Below are 23,711 nucleotides of genomic sequence, written 5' to 3'. Positions count from 1 at the left end.
TTTTATTCAATTAATTATATTTAATTCTATTTTAATCTAATTAAAACCTTTATTAATCAAATCTTAAATTTATATCCCACCACCACCGCATATTACGGCCACCACATACTCCAGCAATTTCGTCCGGATAAACACCGGAACCGTTCATCCTCAAGGGACAAATAGTGGCTGTTCATCTTCTTGGGGATGAACACTTTGAGGATGAATAAGTGAAAAAATTACAAAATAATACCTAAATTGTTTTTTATGTATTTATTTGATGTTTTAATTTTTATAATAAAGATTATAATGAAAAATTAGTGTGATTAAATGTTAATTTATAAAATAAATTAAATATATGGATTTTTTTAAAACTTTTTCATATTTAAAGTGGAGAATGAAACTCATTCGAGGAGTTAAGACAAGGGTTGAAAAAAGATATTTTTGATATAAAAACATAAATTTTAGGTCTGTTTGTACCAAAAGCCGCGAGATTGACTCATTTGATATTTTGTGCCAAGTTAAGAGGGTGATTTGAATTCATAAAAAATAAGGGTGATTTGATCCTTTATTATTTAGTATAGTTTTAATCTAAATCCATATGTTTATGGATATATTTGACTTTTGTTTTTAATTATAAAATTTATATAGACTTAAAATTATATGATGTCAATCAGTATAAATTTAATTTATAGATTGAATTTTAACCATTAACTTTTAATCGAACTCTGCTCGGATTTCAATTTACATATGAAAGAGTTAGATTAAGTTTAAATTCGATTTAAAACTGTTCATAAATGGCCCATGACTAAACATACTTCGTTGTGTGTGTATCCGCTAACCGAACTAAGTCTTGTTTTTTTCTATCTCAAAATCAAATGGAATCAAATTTTGAAAAAAATAATCTTTTAAACCGAACCTTATAAACCGGTTGGTTTGACTGATCTTTCTAATTTGGTCATTGTGTTTTAGCTAGCACAAAAAGACGAGTTATCCAAAATCAAACTCAACTTGAAAAAAAGTAGTTTGAACCGAAATAAATTTATTTTTTCAGTTATATTCGATTTTTATAAAGCTCTAAATATTCATTATTCATGAAATGTTGCTACTTTCTAATGATAAAAAAGAGTTTAGAAATGCAATGGCCACAATTTAGTGATAAAAATATTACATTTAAATCTACAATTTTCTTGGCAAAGAAAAATATCTACGATTTGCATGGTTAAATTTTCATTAAGAAGAGAATTAAAGAAAAAGATAGCAGAAAATATTGATGTGAAGGAGAAATGTTATATTCATTAAAAGACATGTGACCTAACCTAACTCGTTTAACACTTCTTTTTTCTATCCCTTAGTTTGTGCCAATGTCTCATTGTTAATGGACATATATGCGCCACTAATACCTTTAAATTCAATATCTTCAATTATTTATCAATTCTTTACGGCTATGATTGACCTTCTAGTTAGCTCTTTTCCCTTTTTAGTTTTGTTTTTTCTTTGCTCACTTTCTAATTTGGCAATAATATATGAAAAAAATGATCAATTTTTCAGGGAGGTAGAATATATAGATCAATAAAATATCACAATACACCATAAATCCACCGATATAAAAATATAAAAAGTAATAAAAATCGAACAATTGATCTACTAAAAATAAAATAACATAGTAATTCTTTCATAATAAAATTTCAATAATATTAACATTAGGTGAATTGAAGTAGTAAAAAAATTTAAACGCTATTTGCATCTTTCGAATATTTTTATACGCACTCTATTTTAAATACACTTCAATTAGACTCAATTTTAATACATCAAAATATTTAATTCTAAAGCTTAGAGAATATATAAAATGGTCCGGTGATAGAGCCGAAATTTTAGCATTCAGGGAGTCAAATCGCTATATGTATTATATGGAGGGTACAATTTTTAAAAATAAGAGGGTCAAATTGTAAAATGTCACGATCCAATTTATTGAGCCGAGACCGGCGCTAGGGAACGGGAGTGGTAGCTCCGGAACCCGTAGCAAACCTATAGCCTAAAACCACTATAAATTTTTCGCGAATTAAATATATTATTTTATATAAAACATTTTCAGAAAATCTTTTTAAACATTATTATTATAAATATCAAGATATCTTTATTGCTTTCTGAAAACTATCGCGAATCACTCTTATAGACTAGGGTCTTACTGAGCGACATCTCATGTCCAACACTGCCCTGTCTCTAATCATAATCGTAACCAATTCCACTTATGGTAATTGGTTAAAGAAATCAAACGGTTAAAATATAATATTTATAAATAAATAATATATATACTTTTATATCAAATCAGAACTGTCCCTTTAAATATACCGTTTGAATTTAAATCTTACATCTCATACAGACATCTACCGACTACTGCAGCTCTATGAAGAAAACGTCCCTGACATACCCTTTTACTATTGTACAATGTTTTAAAATCCGGACCGGTGACAGAACCGGTGCGGCCACCGGTTTAAGGTCTAACCGGTCCAACCGGTTCAACCACTGGTTGAACCTTTTTAAATAAATAAAAATAAAAATATATGTATTAAACATAAATTGGTAAGAAAATATTAAGTTTGGACTTTTAACGAATATAGTGGGCTTTGTAGTTTTACATCATACAGCAGCCCTTTTTATATTTTATAAAATGCAATCATAATTTATTAGGGTTTATCTTTTATGTTCACATTTACAAACACTGTTGGCGGCTCTTCTTCTAAAATCGGCAGTGCTATTCCTCCAACCTGCAGTGCATTATAGGACTGGAAATCAGAGTTAATTATTTTGGTTTTGTTCAATGGTGTTTGATAAATGTAATTTTATACACACCCATGGCATTTTCATTTCAAATTAAAAGCTGGTGGTTGTTTTTGGGTATGAGTAATTGCAACACAGATCACTACATAATTGGTTTTGGAGTTATGGGTATATGATTTGAAGGTTTTTCTTTTTGATGTATCATATTGTGAGAATAAATCCAACCGGACGGGTTTTATGGTTCAACCGGTCCTGCGTTTTCCGGTTTTTGATGGTTTTTGGCGGTTCAAAGAGGTCGAACCGGATTTCCGGGTTTTAAGGTGCAATCGGACCGGAGTGGCCTCCGGTTCCCGGTCAAACCGGTTGAACCGGCCGGTCCGGATTTTAAAACACTGCTATTGTAAACTTCCGAAACAAGGAAAGGAAGTCCGTTCTTCAAAATGTTTTCACCTGAAAGAAAGATTGTGAGGGGTCAGTATATGGGAATATACTGAGTGAGTTCATACATTTACTGATAAGTATTTTTATAAATTATAAAACAATGCAATAACGTTCAAATCTCATGTAGCCAAGTATAGGATCCGATTGAAACCCTAATCCTCAAACATATTAATCATTCATCGTGCAACACAATCATTAATATCAAGTTGTGAGTCCAACTCACTGGTGGGCCCAGCCCACTAGATACGGGGACTTCAGACTACACCGTAGCCGAGTGCTCACTCGTATCGAAACCATACCTCAAATCTCATGTTTCATAATCATAATCAGCTCACAGCTGTATCAAATCAAAACTGGTGATCACGCAGTCCTATTGTCGCTCAATAGGTAGCATGTTCCATCGGATCAATACTGGTTTCAAATCAAACGTATGCGCAATTCATATAAAATTTCACATATAAAACATGCAATTCAAACATAAAGAAATATAAAATAATTGCTTAAATAAATACTTTAAAAGCAAATCGTATAAACTCACAGTGACCGCTTATTCCAAAATACTCTGGTGCTTAGAAACGTCTAGCTTCCCAAGCTCCTGGTCCAGCGGCTTCTTGCCTCGCCGGATCTAAAATTATTTTAAAAATAATTGACTTACGTCAGAATCTTATTCTTAGATTGACTCTAAACTCGAGACACGACACACTACTTTTATTAACCGTCGTGCTTCCCACGTATATTTCGATAAACGGTATCTAACTCGTTTACGGATTAAATATCATCTCTAGATCAATTCCCGTTTAACCTCTTTTTAGGTTAACGTCTCAAATTAGTCGATAAATTAATCGAGCACTAATTGATCTCAAGTCTCGATATGCGTGTACGATAAATTTTTCGAAATTAGGTCGATCGTCGAATTTTCATTTGCGGGCGAGCCGCCGACTCGTGCGGGCGGCGGACACACGCCCCGAGGAGCGGGTTGCGGACGCACGCCCCGCATATTCATAGTATGCGGGCGCATCGCCCGCATAGTATGCGGGCGCACGCCCCGCTTCGCGGGCGTGCCGCACACACCGTCCCGAAAATTAACTTGAACCAATTCTCTTTTAAACTTTCTAATTTAACCAAACGGTTAATTATTTACTTTACTCAATTACGTACTTATTATTTATATCCAAATAAATAATAATAAATATTCTAAAATTATTATTTTCCGTCAATAATCCTTTAATTTCTATTCTTGAGGCTCAATTGACTAATTTACATTTTAGCTCTTAAACTTCTCCAAAATTACGAATTCAGTCCTAAACGCATCCGCGTCCAAATTTTAAACAGTCTCCGATTGACCCGAAATTTATATCACAACTACTACAAAATATTTCGCGGATCTTGGCGAAATAATTCTTATCTCGGGATTTATATTTTATTTAATATTAATTTCTGAAGTTATTTTCTTAATTCCCGCTAATCCTCTTAATAAGTATTATTCTTTATTCCCGATATAATTAAATTAAATCCTTCTTAATTTAATTTATCGAAATTCGCGACACGTGGCACGACTTAATTATTCTAAAATATTTGGGTATTACATAAAATATAAAAAAAATTGATACTGATTTTGACATTTAAAAAAAGAAGGGGGAGGGGGAGGCCATGTCCATACATGTCCCCTCCTTCCTCCGTTACCGAAACAATCTGAATCGAACTAAAAAATAAATAAATTAAACAATTTTAATTGATCAATATAAATTCTTCTATCAATATATAGTATAGTGTGTTTTGTCATGTTTCTTAAGACGAACCTCACCTCTTGTCTCCCTCCAAGTGGTCACTAATTGGCACTTTGCTATACGGCATTGTACACTAGTTTTTATCATTATGTATATTAATGATTTATAATTTAGCATAACGTTGGCATATGAGGAGAGAAGACCAAAATTAATACTTTTTTTTTGTATGAATCCAAAATTAATAAGAAGGGTCTAAATCTGAATGAACTGCGTAATATAAATGATCTTCTATTATTTTGATTTGATTGATGATTACGAAAATTCATTTTAGTGGTTTAACCTATTAGCAAATGATAAAAGTAAAGAACATAATAATTAATTAATCAATTTTTTCATATATAAAATATTTAATATCTCAATAAAAAATAAACTCTTTAAATTAAAATTATATCTGATAATATTGTATTTCGCTGCAAAAAAAGAGTCAAATGTTGTTGTGCGGGGCACGCATAGCTTATTGCGCCTATTAACGGAGTAAGAATTTAAATATTAAGGGGTCAAATTGCAACATATAATATATAAAGGAGACAATTTTAAAAATAGCGGAACCGAATTGTAAAATATAAACAAATTGATATTAATTTTGACATATTAATCAAAGAGAAATTTGACATTGTTATAAAAGTTGGAAGGCCATAGCCATTTCATGGCCCTCTCCCTCTGTTACTGATTGCGCCGGTCCTAAACATCTCATTGGTCGAGCCCTTGCATGTTTTTATTTTTTTTTATTTTTTTTAATCAAAGGTGGAAATCGATTATTTAGAGTCTCATGTTAGTTGTTAGTTATCGAGGCGTGGTTCGAACCCACAACCTCTCGATGCACTTAGAGATGCCTTAACCACTCAGGCTGGGCCCATATTGGCGAGTCCTTGCATGTAGATATTAGTTATGTAGTGTGATATTCATTTATCATGTAAAATGAACATTATATATTTTTATAATTATCTTGTCACCAAAAGTTAGATTTAATTTTGATTTGTTTTATTATTTAGTACTTAATTGATAGATTGTTGTAATAATTGTCACGTAAAGCAAGGCAGATTCATGTTGGCCACGAAGTAGTGTTAATCGAATCCTTCAATAATGCCAATTATCATATGGTTGAAAGATGGAACTAACATTTTATTAATTTGTTACATATAATAATCATAATTAAGTAGTAGCATCACCACCGACAAACATTAAGTCAATTCATGTCTTCAGATCTATATTTGCATGTCATCTTGAAAATTCTTTTCACGCAGGCTTTGTAATAACCCAATCAAGTTTAAATTTAATAAATAAATTTACATGGAGCATTTGCACTATAAATTTCACGTTGAAAATCTATCTTTCTTTTCCTAGGGTATAAGTAAATAAAATTTCTAAATACATGAAACTGGATGACTTAATTAGTTTATTATTAAAATTTATAACAGCAATTACTCTCATATCTTTCCACATATGCTATAATTTATACATAAAAAAAAAACATATGCTATAATTCACAATTTTTTTTATTTAATAATCAAACAATTCGATTTTTTTCTGTTGTATCTGTTCCGGAGATGGATTTATGCTCTGTATGGTGCAGTCCATGTACTCCATCCTTAAAAAAAAATCCTGCAGATGCAATACAAAAAAAAAAAAACACAAGCTCTATTTTGGCGACGATGACTTACAATCCCATCAACAATTATGAATCTTTTAAGCTGGAACCTCTAAGGGATGGATAACCCTTGGACTATTAGATCTCCCGGTGATTTTGTGAAAAATCATTACCCGGATGTGGTGTATATTAATATAATGTATTTAACACTAATTAAAATTAATTCAATTTTTTACTAAACCTAATTAAACCTATAATTTTTTTTATAATATATTTGATGGATATATAATTAATCTAAATTTTATTAAAAAAATAATTGAAAATCGTTATATTCATACTATGATTTATGTTTTAAAATTTCAGCTGCCGGTCCTCAACATCACCGCCGCCTCAGACCCAGCAATTCGTCCAATGACGAATAAACTAGGTTTGTCTTCCTTAGAGGAAGGCGGACCCAAGTCTAGGTTCGCCTTCTTCTAAGCAAGGCGAACGTCATCTTCCTTAGAGGAAGACGAATTCCTGTCTGAGTTCGCCTTCCTATAAGAAAGACGCATTCAAAGTGTTCGTTGGAGGATAAACAACTAGGTTTGAGGCGGCGGCGGTGTTGGAGTATTAGCGGCTGATGATAAACGTTAGTAGTCGATTTTTAATAATTATATTAATTGATTATGATCTAACTTGGCTTGGAATTTAAAATCTATTATGAAACATTTGGGGCTACTTATTGAACCAGAAATTAAAAAACTTATGATGACAAATTCGATAAAATAATAAAATTATAGGGCCAAGTTGGAAGTTTTCTTAATCAACAGTTTCATTATATGCCATGGCGTGCACATTCTTTATCCATAGTATTTTTCAATTTCAATCCATAATGCTATAAACTTTAGCAAGAAATTAAAACCAATGGATTAAAACCAAATTTAAACTTGCAATTACCAAAAAACCAAATTCAGAAACAATAAAATTTATACTAAACATGTAATTTTGACCCCAAACAACAATTAAAAAGAATTAAACCACAATTAAAGTTTTAGTTACCGAATAAATAATGTCGGAAAATAATTTTCTTTTAAATACTATATATAAATATATAATTCAATATGATTCAATATAAAATCTGCTCTGATGCCAATTGTTATTATTTGTATAAACACAAGTTTTATGGAAAAATTAAATTAACCAAGAACATTCATGTAAAAATAAAAACAGTAAAAGCAGTGTCGAAAATGCGTATTTTATTTCAATGGCTAATTTAAGTTTGCAGGAATTAACTTTGTTGGTACAATGTATTTATGAGTCAAAAGGAAAACTATGATTAGTGAATTTTTTTGGCTATAGGTTCAAAATGAACAAAGGGTCAACGCGCTCCCTAAATTTGTGACACGGGATCATCTAACTTAATTTATACTTTTTTGACCAACTAACCCAAAACTTTTTATTTTTGGATCAAATAACCCCATAATTGTATTTTTAAGACGCGTAAAATACAATTCGGAGGTGAGGAATGTAAAAAAATAATTACTACATACTTTCCTAATTGTTGTGATATAATTATCTTAAATTTAATTTTTAAAATAAAAATATAAATTATGGGATTATTTGATCTAAAAATGAAGAGTTTTGAAATTAATTGTTCAAAAAGGTATAAATTGGATTAGATGATCTCGTGTTACAAGTGTAGGGGCGCATAGATCCTTTGTTCGATGCAATTCATATGAATAGATTAAAATAATACAAATAAATTGCATGTTATAAACCAAATTTTGAAAAAAAATGTAAAAAATTGAATTCTCATAAATGTTAATGAAAATGGATTAGAAAAAATAGTACTCCCTCCGTCCCAAATTGATAGGCATTATTTTGAATTTTTTGTCTTAAATTATAGGTCGTAATTTTATTGCTTAAATGCTTAAATGACATATATGCCCTCATTAGTTATAATATATTATATTAAAAAAATCCACAAATAAACAAATTCAACACTGCATTAAATAAGAGTAAGTGTGATATGTTTTTATAGAATTACTTATTTTATATGGTTTATTAATTTTTTTAATATTTGTGTTTATTCTAAACTACTTATCAATTTAGTACAGAGGAAGTAATACACAACTGTTGTCAAAAATCAAAATACAAATAAATGAATTCGTATATGCATTATGGAGTATTTCATTACAATTTTGTTGTCATTAGATTGGTTCACAACTTTGTAGTCAAAAGCTTGAAAAAAACCCTACATTCATATTGGCTCCCACAAATTCAAGGTATATAATGAATGACTCGTGATATACAATTGCACAAAAACTGTAGTTAATTACCTTATATTTTGAGCCAAGAGCTACTAGTCCACAATAATCATGTTAATTCTTTTTCTAAACCTCTTTTAATCATATTCAATCACCAATTCAAAATAAATTAAAATTAGTAAATCTATCGACCACTTCCCCCAAAAAGCCACTATTTTTAAATTGCCGTTGCTTCCCACTCTAAAGTGTCACAATCGCCGTCACCATTCAACAAAAGCTCACGGCTTTCCCACTTCTACCCTTCCGTCCGAAAATAAACATAAAATACGGACCAAACGGCGCCGTATGCAGTGGGAGTAGGTGAAGACAAATAAAAGAGGGACAGCAGTCGGGTGTCGTTTAGTAAGTACTTCTCTTTCGATTAAAGGTTAGTCATTCCTTCAGGGGGGGACAAATATACTTTTTTGTACTCAGAACCAACGATTAAATTAAAACTAAATTACTAAAATACGGTATTTTTAACTAAAATTGAATTATGATTTAAACTAAATTAATTTAATTATATTAGTTAAATCTAAAATATTTAATTTATTTAGTTTCTCTATTAGTTATATTAATAAAAATATAAAGACTAATAATTAAAATCTATAAATACTTACGATAATTTAAATTATTTGATTGGCAATATTTTTAAATTTTTAATCATATGTTAAATTAAATTTTTTACTGACTGAATTAAAACCAAACTAATAATAAATGTTTAAATAATTTAAATTAAAATGGATTAATTAAAAATTAAAATAATTGACCCGGTTTAATCGACTGTTCATTTTTAATGAGAGTTTTGAATAATTTTATTTTTTATTTTTTATTTTTTATTATTTAATTAACTTTTAAAAGTTATAAGTAATTTTTATTATCAAAATCATTGAATACAATTTAATAATTTTTTAACCAATTCTCTTTTCTACTTATCTCTTAACCAAATAAGGCAAAAACTGTAGGAAATTTCCACACAGAAAGTGACATCCACCACGTGTCGGATTTTGGAATGACGTTAGTCATACGGCAAGATTTAAAGACTGTTAAAAAAAAACGAATGACGTGTCTACCGTCCCTATTAATCGCTCTGTAATTAATTAAAATAAAAAGAAATCTCTTCCCTCTCTCTGTTTCTTAAAATAATAAAAAAGCTCTCTCTTTGCTTCAAATTTCTCTCAATTTTTGGGGTTTCGTTTTCTTTACTTCAAATAAAAGAAAAATCAAGAACAGACCTTACTGGTAAGAATTACGTCTCGTGGTTTGGTTAATGTGGATTTTTAAAACGGTTGCGTTTTCATATTTTCGCCGATTGTTGTTGTTCTTGTAATGATTTATTTGTTTGGTTGCTGAGAAAATTGAAACGGAAAATAATGGGGGATAATTGGAATAAACTGTGTTTGATTTTTGGAAATGGAGAGAGTGGAATTGAGACGAGGAGTTTGTTTGATCTAAGGGAATTAAATGAAAATGTGATGTTTAATAATGTTTTGGTTGTTTTCTCTCTCATTTCTTGCGTTTTCTCAGTTGCCAAACAGAGGTTAAATGGTGTTTGGAATTGAATTGATTGCAGAGAGAAACAGAGATCCAATTTGAAATTCAATTTATTTTGTTTTGTGTAATTATAAGATTTAGTTGTGATTGAGGTAATTGAGAATTGGATGAAATACGTGTAGAATCATATTTACAGAAAATAATTATAGGATTTTTTGTTTATATTTTGGGAGTAATTTTATTTTCATTTCATGCAGGAATAGAAGAAATTACTATTTTCACTGCCTTTATTTAGCTTCACAGTGAAGAACACCGACAATGAAGGTGATGAATAAGAGGATGACGGTGATTTCGGGGGATCTTGATCTATTTTATACAGAGATCTAACGTGTGAAAATAATCATCTGAAAGCATGTTTGTTGTGATTAAATGCAAAATTTTAATGCATTTTAAGCAGATGGATACATAGGTTTTGGTTGGTAGTTGATACTTGATACTGCTTATACAAATGGCAATTGCTAGTCTACACAATGTTTCTGTGCTTGATTCTTCGTTTCTTAGGGACTCTCAGTCAGAAGGTGTTACAAGACGGGGTGATGATGGGAGTAGAACCCGAGCATCATCAGTTCTACAGATGTGGCGGGAGCTTGAGGATGAGCAGGTGGTGACTCAACCCCGAGGGAGGATAGGTGGGAGAGTATTCCAGACTAGAAGTGATGGACTGAGTTCTGATCTTTCGAGGGTGGATTCATCTGAGAGCAATAGTAGTGAGCACAGCGTCACTTCTGAGGATGTTAGTATGAGTGAGAATGATTACGGACAATGGTCGCCTCGTCCAATTGGATCAGAGAGTGGACAAGAAGATTCTTCTGATCTGGGGGAGATTGAAAGGGAAAGGGTCCGGCAGATTTTTCAGGATTGGATGAACTGTGCTGCAAGGGAACGCACATCTAGTTTATCCCGGAGGACCAACAATTCTAGAGCAGAACGGCTTGGTGAATCCGAGCAGGAGAGAGTTAGAAACACAAGAGAGTGTGTACAAATGAACAGTCGGCACAGAGTCTCTCGTGTTCAGCATAGAGAAGAGCACGGTGCTGCAAATGTGGGTCATGTTGAACAAGTTCTTGGTGGTTCTGTTGTTGATCATTTTGGAGGCCGAACTGAGCATACTAGAAGGGGCATTCGCCGGTTATGTGGTAGACAGGCTCTGCTTGATATGCTAAAAAAGGCTGAGATAGAGAGGCGACAAGAGCTTCAAGGTCTGTTGCAGCATCGGGCTGTATCACAATTTGCTCATCGCAACCGCATTCAGGCATGCTTCTTTATTGGTTACATACTCAGTCATCTCACTCAGCCTCCTTTTTCATACCATGTGTGCTTTTATATAATTTTCCCGTTTTTCAAATTAAAATTAACAAACCTTCAATCAGTGTAATTGTCATTTTCGGGTGGTTGGCAATTTGACGTGTTCATTTTTATGACAGTAGCACTGTTCATCAATTCCCTAACAGTTGCAAATATGATTTACCTTCTCCTTGAATAATTATAGTTCCTGGTAAATTTAAGTTTATCATCCTACAGTTTTACCAATCACATATTTGTTGGCATTTCTATGTAGAAATGTCTGCCTCCAAATCATTTGTACTTTTATTGCATTTTACATGGTCATTGATAATTTTGCACTGGTGCGCAGGCCTTACTTAGAGGTAGATTCTTGCGAAATGACAGAATAATTGAAGTTGAGAGACCTACATCAACAGCAGCAAGTGAATTAGGTTTACTGAGGCAAAGACATACAGTATCAGATTTGAGGTATTTCAATCCTTTCAGTCATCTTTGATCCACATTATCCTGAAAAATGTTGCTTTCCTTTTGTTTCTGCCATGGTTTCATTAGATACATTAACTTCTTGTGCTTTAGTCTATACATGTCTTATTGGGTCTATGTTTTCTAAAACAAATTTAAGAGTATGTCATCTTGTTAGTTGGGGTGTTTCAAAAATTGTCAGAACTTAATAAAATGGCTGTTCTTGAAATTTTTTAAAGCTTGTCATTTTTTTTGATAAAAAAATCAGTTCAGAAACTTGCAAATTCTTATTTCTTTTTGGGCTAAGATTAGGATATGAAATTTTGGGTAGGCCAAAAACTAAACTGAAACAGTTAATTTTGACATAGGGCTCTGTATTGATTATTGAGTTTTAGTTGCTTGTAATTTTAGTGTTGCAGTTTGTTGCATTTATAGTGATATCATGCAAATTTTTTCTTCCATGAAGGGAAGGGTTCTTCTCCAGATTGGACCACTCTGTTGGTCAAGCTAGTAGCAGGAGCAGCAGCAGCTCTGATACCTCATCGAACATTTACATTAATGGTAATGGAAGTGAACAAACCCAAGCAAATACTTCGCAACAGGATGTAGGGGATTTTCATGAAGAAACCAATTCAAATATTGAAGAAAGTGAGGACCATGGGTTATCAGATAATAGAGTTGATATTGAAAGTAGCATCATTGAAGCTAGAAGCTCGCGGGAGCTCACTTCTGGTTCCGATGCAGGTTCAAGACAAGATTCAGAAGATTGGATAAGAGGCAGGCAAATATTCATGAATTCTGAACTTGTTGAGAGGGGAGATGGTAATGGAGATGAGGTGGATACTAATTTGCGACAAGATATTAATGAAAATGAAGTTGAAGAGCATATCCTTCTGCATTCAACCAGTGAAATAGTGTCTCAACAATTAGAGCAAAATGGGAATGGAAGTTTTGGCGCTGTCTTATCCAGTCAAGTGGATGGTCTTGAAAGAAATGCAGCTGAAGATGTGAATTGGCTTGAATCTTCTTCACAAGTAGATCAGCTAGAGGGTCGATCATTTGCAAGCGGTGATAGAGGCTTGTTTGGAGATGTTCTTGGATATAATGAATGGAGGGAGGGTGTTCAAGATAACATAGATGAACATCATCATGAAAACAATGCTAATGAATTGCCAGAAAATGATGACAGGGGTGAATTTGAAGCGTGGCGTGAAGGTGGCGAGTCTCCAGAGGCTGTGCATAGCTGGTTAGAAGAGCCTTCTGAACGAGAAGCTGTTTCTGTTGGAAGGATGGATCCTTTTTACTTTCCTGATGATGATAATGTGTACAGTGCGGAACTCAGGGAGCTCTTAAGCAGGTAAGATAATTCTTAAATGAAGTTTTTATTTAATTGGCTTGTTAAGTAATCAACAAATTCAATAGAATGTTTTTGTTGTTACAGGAGAAGCGTTTCTACTCTGCTACACAGTGGCTTCCGTGAGAGTCTTGATCAATTGATACGATCATATGCTGAAAGGCAAAGCCATGTGCCGCTTGACTGGGAAATGGAAGGGGCATCTGCAACTCCTGCATCAGCAGATCAAGAACTGGAGCAGCTGAGTAGGGATCAGAATGAAGGTCAGGAAGATTCTGTTCAGCGTCCTCCAGTTCTACCTTCCCAATCAATTCCCCCAGTTCAGCAGCTCTGGGATCAGGAACCGCAGCATTTTACTTGGCCACAGCACGACATGCATCAACGCTTTGGAATAGTGAGTTCATTTTCCTCTGAGATTCTCAGAAGTTGGATTTTTTTTTCAACACAACCATACTTTTTGAAGCATGGAATTTAATATCTGTTTACATATTTAACAGTTCATGTTTAGCTTATTTGGTGCTTCCAAATGATGGGAATCATTTTTGTGTCCGTCTCTATTGATTTATCATTATAGTCATGCAATTTGACAGAAATTTTATGAATTGTTTGTTACCTCTTAATTGAAAAACTGAGACTTTCTTCATTTTAACATTGGTATTCTACCGTCTCTCTACTCTTACAAATACAGTAACTTTCTATTAAATTTTATGATTGGCTTTTAGGTTAATGCGAGTATGTGACTGTGTTCTTGATTTGGTGCAGGAGTGGGACATCATTAATGATATGAGGATTGACATGGCTAGGCTACAACAAAGAATGAATAACATGCAGAGGATGCTTGAAGCCTGTATGGATATGCAACTAGAGTTGCAGCGGTCAATAAGACAAGAAGTTTCTGCTGCCCTGAATAGGTCAGCTGGTTCAGCAGGTGTGTACAATTTCTGTGCAACTTCACAATTTTTTGACCTGTCCTTTTTTCTATTTTTTTTCCTATTTCAGGCAAAAATATAACGCTTTGGGGCAAATTTTCTTGGAAATAATTTTACAAGATATTTTTTCATCTCAATAGATATTTTCTTTATATGACATTATTCATTCAAGTTAGGGCCACAATTGATCATTATGTCGTTTGTGCGAGTTAGGTTTTAGAAAATGTACTCTCCATGTTGTTACTTTTTCCATTGAAAACTCTTTTTTGGACAACATGCTATTAGATGTTGATATCTTATATAAGTATGTGCATGTACCTTCCATACATGCATGCATGTTGCATCAGAACATGTTCTTATTGGTTACTTTAAAAAAAAAATCATAAATATGCTGGCGATTATTTTTTATTTCCCGAAGTTTTTTCAAAGGATGTGATTTGTTCCTTTTGTGAATTTACAAAAGAAGATGTTCTATGACAGGGGTTTGTGAAAACAGTTTGCCGGAGGATAGATCTAAATGGGATCATGTGAGAAAAGGAGTTTGCTGTATATGCTGTGATAGCAATATAGATTCTTTGTTGTACAGGTAAAATTGAACATAATCTTTCATTTAGTAGTATTATTTTTTAGGGTTAATTACTATTACCCCTTATTGAGTTTTTATATGGATTACTCTGTCCCACATGAACTTTGAAAAATTACTATTTCTTCCCTAACATAGTAGGTCAAAATTTAATTCGACCTAATATCAGGGAGATTACAGTAATTATCCCTGTTTGTTATTTTTAGCATTAATGAGGCCAGACAAGAATGAATTATTGCCTATTTATCTAATATTGCATTATTATTTCTTTGTTTATGATATCTCTTACTGCAGATGTGGGCACATGTGCACATGTTCAAAATGTGCAAGTGAGTTGGTCCGAAAAGGAGAAAAGTGTCCAATGTGCAGAGCACCGGTTATTGAGGTGATCCGCGCATACTCCATCTTATAAGTTTTTTGATAAAGAAAAAGATCAAAGATCAAAGATCAAAGGATAGATACAAAAGCAATTTGGATTAACAATATAGAGAAATTGTCAGTTCTTGCCAGGTATTTATTTATTTCTTCATGCCATGGTTTTGATGATATTGATTGTATGATTGATTGAACTGATCTTGTTTGGTTCGTCATCTTGATGTGAATAAAAGATAATATCGAGTGGAATCATGTTATAGTATTAGCTTGGGAGATCTAGATTTTCTGGGAAACTTTTTTTTTTCTTAGGCGTTGTACAAAATTAGCAACTTATATTCTGATTCCTGAAAGCCCTCAATCAATTTTAAGTGGGGGCATATAGCAATGTGCTCTCGGCGGCACGCCCTGTAAAAGATATATTGTACAACTTGCTAATTTTGTTGATTGTTCTATTATTATCTCTCTCTTTTCCAAAGTATACTTATATTTTCCACTTTATAGTACTTTATTCCTCGTTATGTGACATGAAATTAGTATGGGTATTCTGCAACATCTTAGGAAGGTATCCTTCAATTGATTGGGAACTTTATATCACATTAAAAGGTGTACATATAGGGTTGCTATTTTATAATTGACATGATGTTGGATATTTTTTTGCCTCCTACTTTTGTTGATGTGCCATTTTGTGTCAGATTGGCCTTTAATGTCGGTGAACATGGGTCTGTTCGTGGTTGAACCGACGACTTATCTTAAACTGATCGGTTTTTAAAAGAATTAATAGTCAAAATCTACCAAATGAGGAAGTCGGGGTTCGGTTGATATCGATTTATTTTACAAATTTTGCAAAAAATTAATGAAGTGTCTTGGTGGTAAGTGCTTAAGTAAATATCTTTTATGTTCATAGTTTGATTCTTAGCTTCTGCATATTATACTCCTTCCTTTCTTTCTGTAAAAGTAGATATGTTTTTTCTTATGAAGATAAAAAATAGTGTTCGGTGAAATTAAAAAACTGTCAAAACACTCTTAGGGTCTTTAGCATATCAATATTAGACACATCTCTTGAAATATATGCATATAATTTTTCTTTTTTATGAATATGCATATAAAATTTTATTACATGAATATTTGTAAGTGTTTATTATGTCACAAAAAAATTAAATAGTTATAAATAATTGTATAATTAATTTAATGTTCTGATTTTTATAAGTTAATATTCAGGCGCAGATTACTAAAATTTATTAATTATTTTATTTTTATAAAAGTGTAACTTTTTTTATTTTTATGGAACGAAGAAAGTATACATTTTATAGTAAAAAAATATGTATATATATATTTGAAACCATGAGCTATAGCTAGGGGGTGTAAATGAACCAACCGATTTTTATAGTGCTTATGTTTAGCCCGTTTAGCAAATCATGTTCGTTCGAACTTTGAACACCTCACCAGTTCATGTTCGGTTTGTTTAGATTTTATAATGTTGGTGTTCAGCTTCTGTTCAGCTCGTATTCGCTCGTTTAGCAGCTAAACGAACAAACTCGCGAGTGAACTCACGAGTAAGCTTGATAAATACCAAACGGGTTCGTTCATGAACCCGTTCGCGAGCATGTTCGCGTAACAACTAAAATGGATGGAATTTGCAAGCACAAAACTTCATCAGTTTCTTATCAAAATTAAGTAATTTTGATATATTATATGAAAATTGTTGTTATTTTAAACTTATGTAATTCTAAAATTATAAAAGACATTTATACAAATTAATTTAAATATGAGTCAGTTGGCCAACACCTAATCGAGTTTGTAAACGAGCTCATTCACTAGTTTGTTCACGAACCACTAATCAAATTGTTCGTGAATCTAAACGAGCCAAGTACCACTATGTTCATGTTCGGCTCGTTTAAATAAACAAACATAAAATCAAGTTCGAACTCGGCTCATTTAGAATACGAACGAATATGAATCGAGTTCTTAACCAGTCGAACACTGAGCTGCTCACGAGCAGCTCGGTTTGTTTACACCTCCTAGCTAATAGATTCGAATGTCGGATGTAGTTAATGGATTAAGAATTTGAGTATCGGTACTGGATATTGATTTGATGATAAACGATTTATCGTATGGGACGTTTGTCCATTCAGATTGCGTGTTTTAGACTTATGGGTTTGTGGCCTTTTTATAGTGTTTGTGGCGTGCCTTGTCCTCTCTTCTTTTCTGGTCGATGTGGGATTTGCATTTCTCTTTGTATATTCACTTATTCCGTCAGTAACCACCAAGAAGGGGTTAGTATATCACCTAAACGTAATGTATATCTGTGCAGTTTGGTTAAACTGATTTTTCAATAGCTAAAATTGAAATCCAACCAATTTTTATTTGTGATGAATCCAACCACATTTAATTTCGAAATTGTGGCTTAGTCTAATTAAATTTGATTTGATCACTAATCAATTGTCGGTTGTGATTAAATGACCTTGCTACTCAATTCCAGAAGCTTTATAGGCTTGGTTTGAAAAATAAAATTTTAAAATCAATAATTATTTTTAATCACTGCAAAAAGAGAAGTTTTTTTGAAATTCATATGAAAAGATACAAGTTATAACCATTGTTGGCTTTCATAGCACTAGCAACATTATGCCGAGGTTGTCTATCAATTTTTTCCATTTACAATAATAATAAAAAAATCAGCTGCTGCTAAAATCACCAATTATGCATTTATTAAAATAATATTACCAGACTCCAACTAGTAATAAAACATTTGTGGCTGTACAAATACAATGATGAAAAATACATAAAATTTCCAATTAATAATTACCATATTAATTTAAATTACAAATTAGTTCACAAGTATCATGAACTTGACGTTCTTTCTAACGTAAACTTGCTGCTCTCTCCTAAACTGGAACAACTACCACTTCTCCTTACACTCAATCTCCCCACTTCTATGGTACAACTTCCACCATTCTCAACCGTTGATCTTCCACGATCTTCATCTCTTCCCCCATCACCCTCACCAACCACCGTACCTGAACCACCGCCGCCGTCTCCCTTACTTTTCACTTCGAAGAACTGGGCCCCTCTACAAACAGGACATGTCACGTGCATTTTAAGCCACGTGTCAATACATTCCAAATGAAACACGTGCTTACAATACGGTATAACTTTAAGTACCTCCTTCTCTTCAAACTCACCTAAACAAACTGCACACTCAATCTGATACTTAACTTCTCCATGGAAATAAGAATAAACCGGTAACGACCTTATAACTTCCGGGTCTAGCCCTAACCCTAAACTTGAACCAGAAACTGCCCTGACCGGAAGTTGGTTAGAGTGACGTGTCCTTTGGCTCCGTCGGTTAGAAGCAGTGAACTCCGGCACCGGATCACTAGAAAACCGACGGATATAGATAGAAAAGAATCCCATAAAGAAAAGAGCTGCTAAAATAACAAGAACGGTCAACGCCATGGCAGAATCAAAGGGAGGGTTAAGATCATATACTAGATGTGCCGGAATCTGTGGCGGTGACGAATGGGACGGCATGCCGGTGAACGGTGGCTGGACTGGTAGTAGTTTTCGGGTGTAGGTATTCATTAAAGAAAGGTGATGGGAGAAGTGACACAGAAGATAAATATATGGATATATACATATATCATGTATGAGATGGGTTATAAAAAGCGACAGAAAAAGGAAATAAATATTGTTGGAGGTTATGTAATGTTTATTTAATTCTTTTAAATAACTATTATAAAATGTGATATTCAAAACAAAATAATTGTATTAAAATTATATTTCGGAAATGAATCTAACGGAGTTCGAGTTCGAATGGATTTAAATTTTCTAGCTCTAACACGATATGCAAACTATCTGACATCAGCTAATGTATAATTATATTTTTAATGAAATTCAACCAATTAAAATGATGTAATTTAAATTATAAAAAATTATAATATATAATTTTATGTGTGTAAAAAAATCGGGTGGTGAACATTGTAATCTTTTTTAGTTGAACTTATAATTGAAATAGGTCGAGATCGATTTGAATTTTACGGATCAATCCTAGTGTTTTTTTGGATTGATTACACATGATTTATGAATAGTACAAGTCATTTACAAATATAGTGTATTACATGTATAGAGGTGGATTGGTATAATCAGTGGGTAAACTAAAACTTTATTAGGAGTAAAATATAGAATAATATTTATATTTCTTTATAAATTGGTTAAATATAGAATAATATATTTGTGTTTTTAAAAATATAAATATATAAGGTAGACAGATGTGTATGTCTTGTATATCATACAAAAGTTAACGCAAGTCCAGGAAGAGAATAAAAGCATAATATGGTTAAAATTTGCCTAAACTAGGCTACAAAATCTGCCTCGCTTTTTGAGGTTCACTTGCTCAGAGATAAGCATTGATGCTCTGCATGTTTTTATCCCAAGTTTTTTTTGGTATGTTTATTTATTATCGTTTTATTTTTTTATTATTTATTTTTCTAATACTAGTTACGCATTACGTGCTATGCACGTGGCTCGTAACGTGATTCGTCAATGTATATATCAGCAAATATATTATAATTATATCAATTTTTATATTTATAATCAATATTAAATTAGTTAAAAAAATTTGTAAAAGTAAATATAATATATGCAGTTATTAAATTTTTTTCTATACTGAATTTATTCTTTTTTTAATTTTATAATAACCATAATTAAATAACTAACTTAATTTATTAATAATATCTTTAAAAATAGTAAGATGAAAATTAAAATAATAATATATCGACCAAATGCATTATTTTAATTTTGTAATTCAATCAAAATAAAAGATAAATATTCCTACTAATTTGGAGAAAATTTAGTTATTTTCTACATATTAAAAACTAAATTGAAGATAATTTAGCTATATATTTTAATTAAGACTTTAATTACAATATATGTTTAGTGATTAATTAAATAAATAATTAGTTAATTACTATAAAACTATTATTTGGTAATAAACTGGAAAGGATTAATCAGTAAATTTGCCTGTCCCCTCTCCCCTCCATCCGTGCTTTTATATATAGTATAAATTAAAAATCAATTTTGATATGTTTTTATAGTATATAATTTTACAATAAAAATATATTTTAAATCTAAAACATTCTAGTTTATTATTTAATTTTTACAATAAATAGAAGAAAAAAAATGTAAATTTGGAATTTGCAGCGATTATTTGTTGAGAGTATAAGATTTAATTATTCAAAAATCCTTATTTTTAGAATTTTTTCAATTGTACTCTGACGTAAAAAATAATCCAAATTTTATTCTAATTTGCATTTTCATGTTTTAATAGTACTACAAAACATTAAAAATATCTCTTTTTACTTGAAAAAAAATTAAAATAATCTTTTATTTTTAACCTATATTCTAGTTAGATGTTAATATTATTAATAATACAAAAAAAGCTTTTACCTCACAAAATTTAACAAATAATAATTATTTTTTGGCTACTAGTCTTAAAAATCCTTTATCTTTTAGTCCATTTTCATTTGCACCCTGACATTGTAAAATCGCCGATGACACCCAAATCCACACGTTTCGTTTTCAATTCCACCCTAACCTAGAATAATTGACACCGTTGCAGCCATGTCAGCGAATTTTGCTTACTCATCTGCAGACGTGTCATTTAAAAAATAAAAAATTATAATTAAACACACTCTAAAAATATAAGGACTATTTTGCACTTTTACATTCATCTTTTTTAAATCAAATTTTCAACTTGTTCAGAAATACTGTATGAAGAGAAGATAAGAGTTTGCCTCTAGGTATTTGACCGCATAGGATCAGGCTTAAAGGCCCGCTTGCGCCATGACCCCGGTAGGTTTTGCTTTCGCTCTTCGCCTAAAGCTGCAACTTCATCGGAATGGATAGCATATGTCTATGTCTTAGACTTATCTCCGCTTGCCACGCACTTATACAGGGCAAAAGGATGTGTTTTTGCTTATATACTAGTAGTCAAATCGTCGTGCGTGGGACATATTCTACTCTGCCTAAACTTCCACGATCTACAGGTTCCTCTTCTCCAGGAACTGATCCTCCGGTACTGTGAAGCTATAAGGAATCATACCCAGTGGATTACGAAATAACAAAAAAGTAAAAGTGCATGTATTTAATTTATTCGGAGCTATTAAAACGTGATCCAATTTTTTGACTTCTCTTGAGAAAATAGCTAAGCAGATTTGGAATAATCTATCTTAATCATATTTCATCTTCAAAATCTATCACCACCTGCTAAACCTATTTCATCTTCTACATTTATCACCATTGTCGTCACCCACCTCACCTTGCTAAACACTAAACAATTTTCAATTTTCTAAACTTTTTAAAATTATGAGTCTATTCAATTTGCTAAAAGTTTATCTATTTTCTCAAAATTAGTTTAATTATATAATAGCAATCGTGTATCATTTATTGTTTATTTTAAGTATAAAAATTATCAATTGTATTTCAACATAATCTGAATACATTAAACTGAATCTTAATTGAATAGATTTCGGCAAATTGACCACACTAAAAAGCATTTAAATATTTCAAATAGTTAAGATAAATTCCGAAAAGTCTAAAAAGATCTAATTTTTTTTGGAAAAATGGTTATTGATGTCCTTAAAATTTGTCTACAGGATCAAGTGAGCTCCTAATGTCTGAAAAGGTTCAAATATGAGCCTAACATCTTAAAAAGTGTACAATCTATGCCCTGAGTTTAACTCATAAATGAAATGTTAGAGTTTAATTGTCAAAATCGAAGAACCTAGTTATTCACTTTTTAAAATATTAAGAGTATATTTTAATCTTTTCGGATATTGAGAGTTTATTTGATCCTAAAGTCAAACTTTAGAAGTATAAATAACTTTTTTTTTTCAATTTTTACATTAAACCTTTTTGAAGTATAGTTTGCACCATTTCTAAAAGGCTGATTCTCTGAAAAATACTCCATCTTTTAATTCAATTCATTTGCACCCTGACGTTGTAAAAATATTAATTTTACTCAATTGAAGACCTTTCGATTTCAATTGCACCCTCAATCATCAAAATCCACACCTTTTAATTTCAATTATACCCTAAAGCAATCAGATTAATTGACCTTTTTTTTCAATACTTTAAATTTTAATAAATATTATAAATAGAGCTCAATGTTATAATTAAACAAAAAAACCATCTTCGCTAAATTTTAAAAGTCAATAATAATTTTTTTTATCGACTAACATTATTTCATAATCAACAAAATTGTGAATAAGAATCAGTTTAATGCGAGTATAAACAAACTAGTATTTGGATTGATAAAGAGAACTAATTTTTTTGGCCTAATTACTTAAAAACACCCCAACTTGAATTTTTTTTTTGTTTATACCCCGACGTAGGAAAAATTTCAATTATTATTTCGGGTTTTTTATTTTCAACTGTCACGACCCAATTTCATGAATCGTGACTGGCGCTAGGGTATGGGTATGGTTGTACCAAAACCCGTAGCAATCCTTACGGAAATCAAATAAACATTTAAACCTGCAGAAAAACTGCTCGGGGGCAACCGAGACTCCAACCTAAGTCTAGCAATTTATAATACAGTTCTAATATAAATAACTTAAGTATCTGAAATATTCCACAGCATGCCTTAAATATAATAATAAAATATTCCAGTGTAAACATCACTACTAAAATGCAGCGTTTTAGCGACGGATTTTTCCGTCGCTAAAACGCCGTTTTCCGTCGCTAAACCCTTTAGCGACGGATTTGCCGACGGATGGTATCCGTCGGCAATTGTGGCGTCGCTAATCGGTTTAGCGACGCCTCAATATTATCCGTCGCCATTTGGCGACGGATTCATCCGTCGCCAAATGGGAAATATCCGTCGCCAAACACGTCTTGGGCGACGCGGTTGGCGACGACAGGGGACGTGTTTGGCGACGGATAAGTCCGTCGCCAAACGGCGACGGAAATATCCGTCGCCATTTATCCGTCGCCAAATGGCGACGGATATTTCCGTCGCCATACTCACATTTTTAAAAAACGGGTTGCATTTAGCGACGGATTTCAAAAACGGGTTGCATTTAGCGACGGATGAAATCCGTCGCTAAAATGCAAAATCCGTCGGGAAATGTAATCTATTTGGGCAGAATATTTTCGCTTTCCGGCTTTTAATTAAATATAAATCCTGTGTTTAATAACGCACAAATTGTAAAAAAGATTAAAAAACACTGAAAATACTAAATAATATATATATAAATATATAACGTACGATACATCAGAACTGTATACAAAAACATCGCTATATTAAAGTA

At 32.0% G+C, this 23,711-nt stretch overlaps 2 protein-coding genes across 3 annotated transcripts; one reads left to right on the top strand and one right to left on the bottom strand.

Annotated features, from left to right (window-relative positions):
• The first annotated feature begins 9,974 nt into the window (after nucleotides 1-9,974).
• Nucleotides 9,975-15,883, top strand: LOC126658789 (uncharacterized). 2 transcript variants are annotated; one of them, XM_050352689.1, is made up of 8 exons: nucleotides 9,975-10,106; nucleotides 10,616-11,670; nucleotides 12,052-12,170; nucleotides 12,631-13,521; nucleotides 13,606-13,912; nucleotides 14,281-14,446; nucleotides 14,928-15,033; nucleotides 15,325-15,883. In XM_050352689.1, exons 2-8 carry the CDS (start codon nucleotides 10,867-10,869, stop codon nucleotides 15,440-15,442), a joined length of 2,511 nt encoding a protein of 836 aa, XP_050208646.1. In that variant the 5' UTR covers nucleotides 9,975-10,106; nucleotides 10,616-10,866; the 3' UTR covers nucleotides 15,443-15,883. The 2 variants fall into 2 exon arrangements, with proteins under 2 accessions (XP_050208646.1, XP_050208647.1); XM_050352690.2 differs by lacking the exon at nucleotides 9,975-10,106 and adding an exon at nucleotides 10,148-10,510.
• A 2,202-nt stretch (nucleotides 15,884-18,085) lies between these two features.
• On the bottom strand, nucleotides 18,086-19,159 carry LOC126665042 (RING-H2 finger protein ATL57-like). Its single transcript, XM_050357717.1, has one exon. The coding sequence runs from the start codon at nucleotides 18,982-18,984 to the stop codon at nucleotides 18,244-18,246; it is 741 nt and encodes a 246-aa protein (XP_050213674.1). The 5' UTR covers nucleotides 18,985-19,159; the 3' UTR covers nucleotides 18,086-18,243.
• Nucleotides 19,160-23,711: the final 4,552 nt, after the last annotated feature.

This window comes from Mercurialis annua, linkage group LG1-X (assembly GCF_937616625.2).
Source record: "Mercurialis annua linkage group LG1-X, ddMerAnnu1.2, whole genome shotgun sequence".
Classification (NCBI taxonomy): domain Eukaryota; kingdom Viridiplantae; phylum Streptophyta; class Magnoliopsida; order Malpighiales; family Euphorbiaceae; genus Mercurialis; species Mercurialis annua.
Note: the sequence above shows the minus strand (reverse complement) of the source record. Positions and strands in the feature narration are given on the sequence as shown.

Excerpts from the sequence above, each read along its gene's own strand:
- LOC126658789 (XM_050352689.1), top strand. The coding sequence starts at position 10,867 with ATGGCAATTGCTAGTCTACACAATGTTTCTGTGCTTGATTCTTCGTTT. Across the intron at positions 13,913-14,280 it reads TGCATCAACGCTTTGGAATA|GAGTGGGACATCATTAATGA; the intron begins GTGAGTTCATTT and ends GATTTGGTGCAG. Across the intron at positions 14,447-14,927 it reads TAGGTCAGCTGGTTCAGCAG|GGGTTTGTGAAAACAGTTTG; the intron begins GTGTGTACAATT and ends GTTCTATGACAG.
- LOC126665042 (XM_050357717.1), bottom strand. The coding sequence starts at position 18,984 with ATGAATACCTACACCCGAAAACTACTACCAGTCCAGCCACCGTTCACC.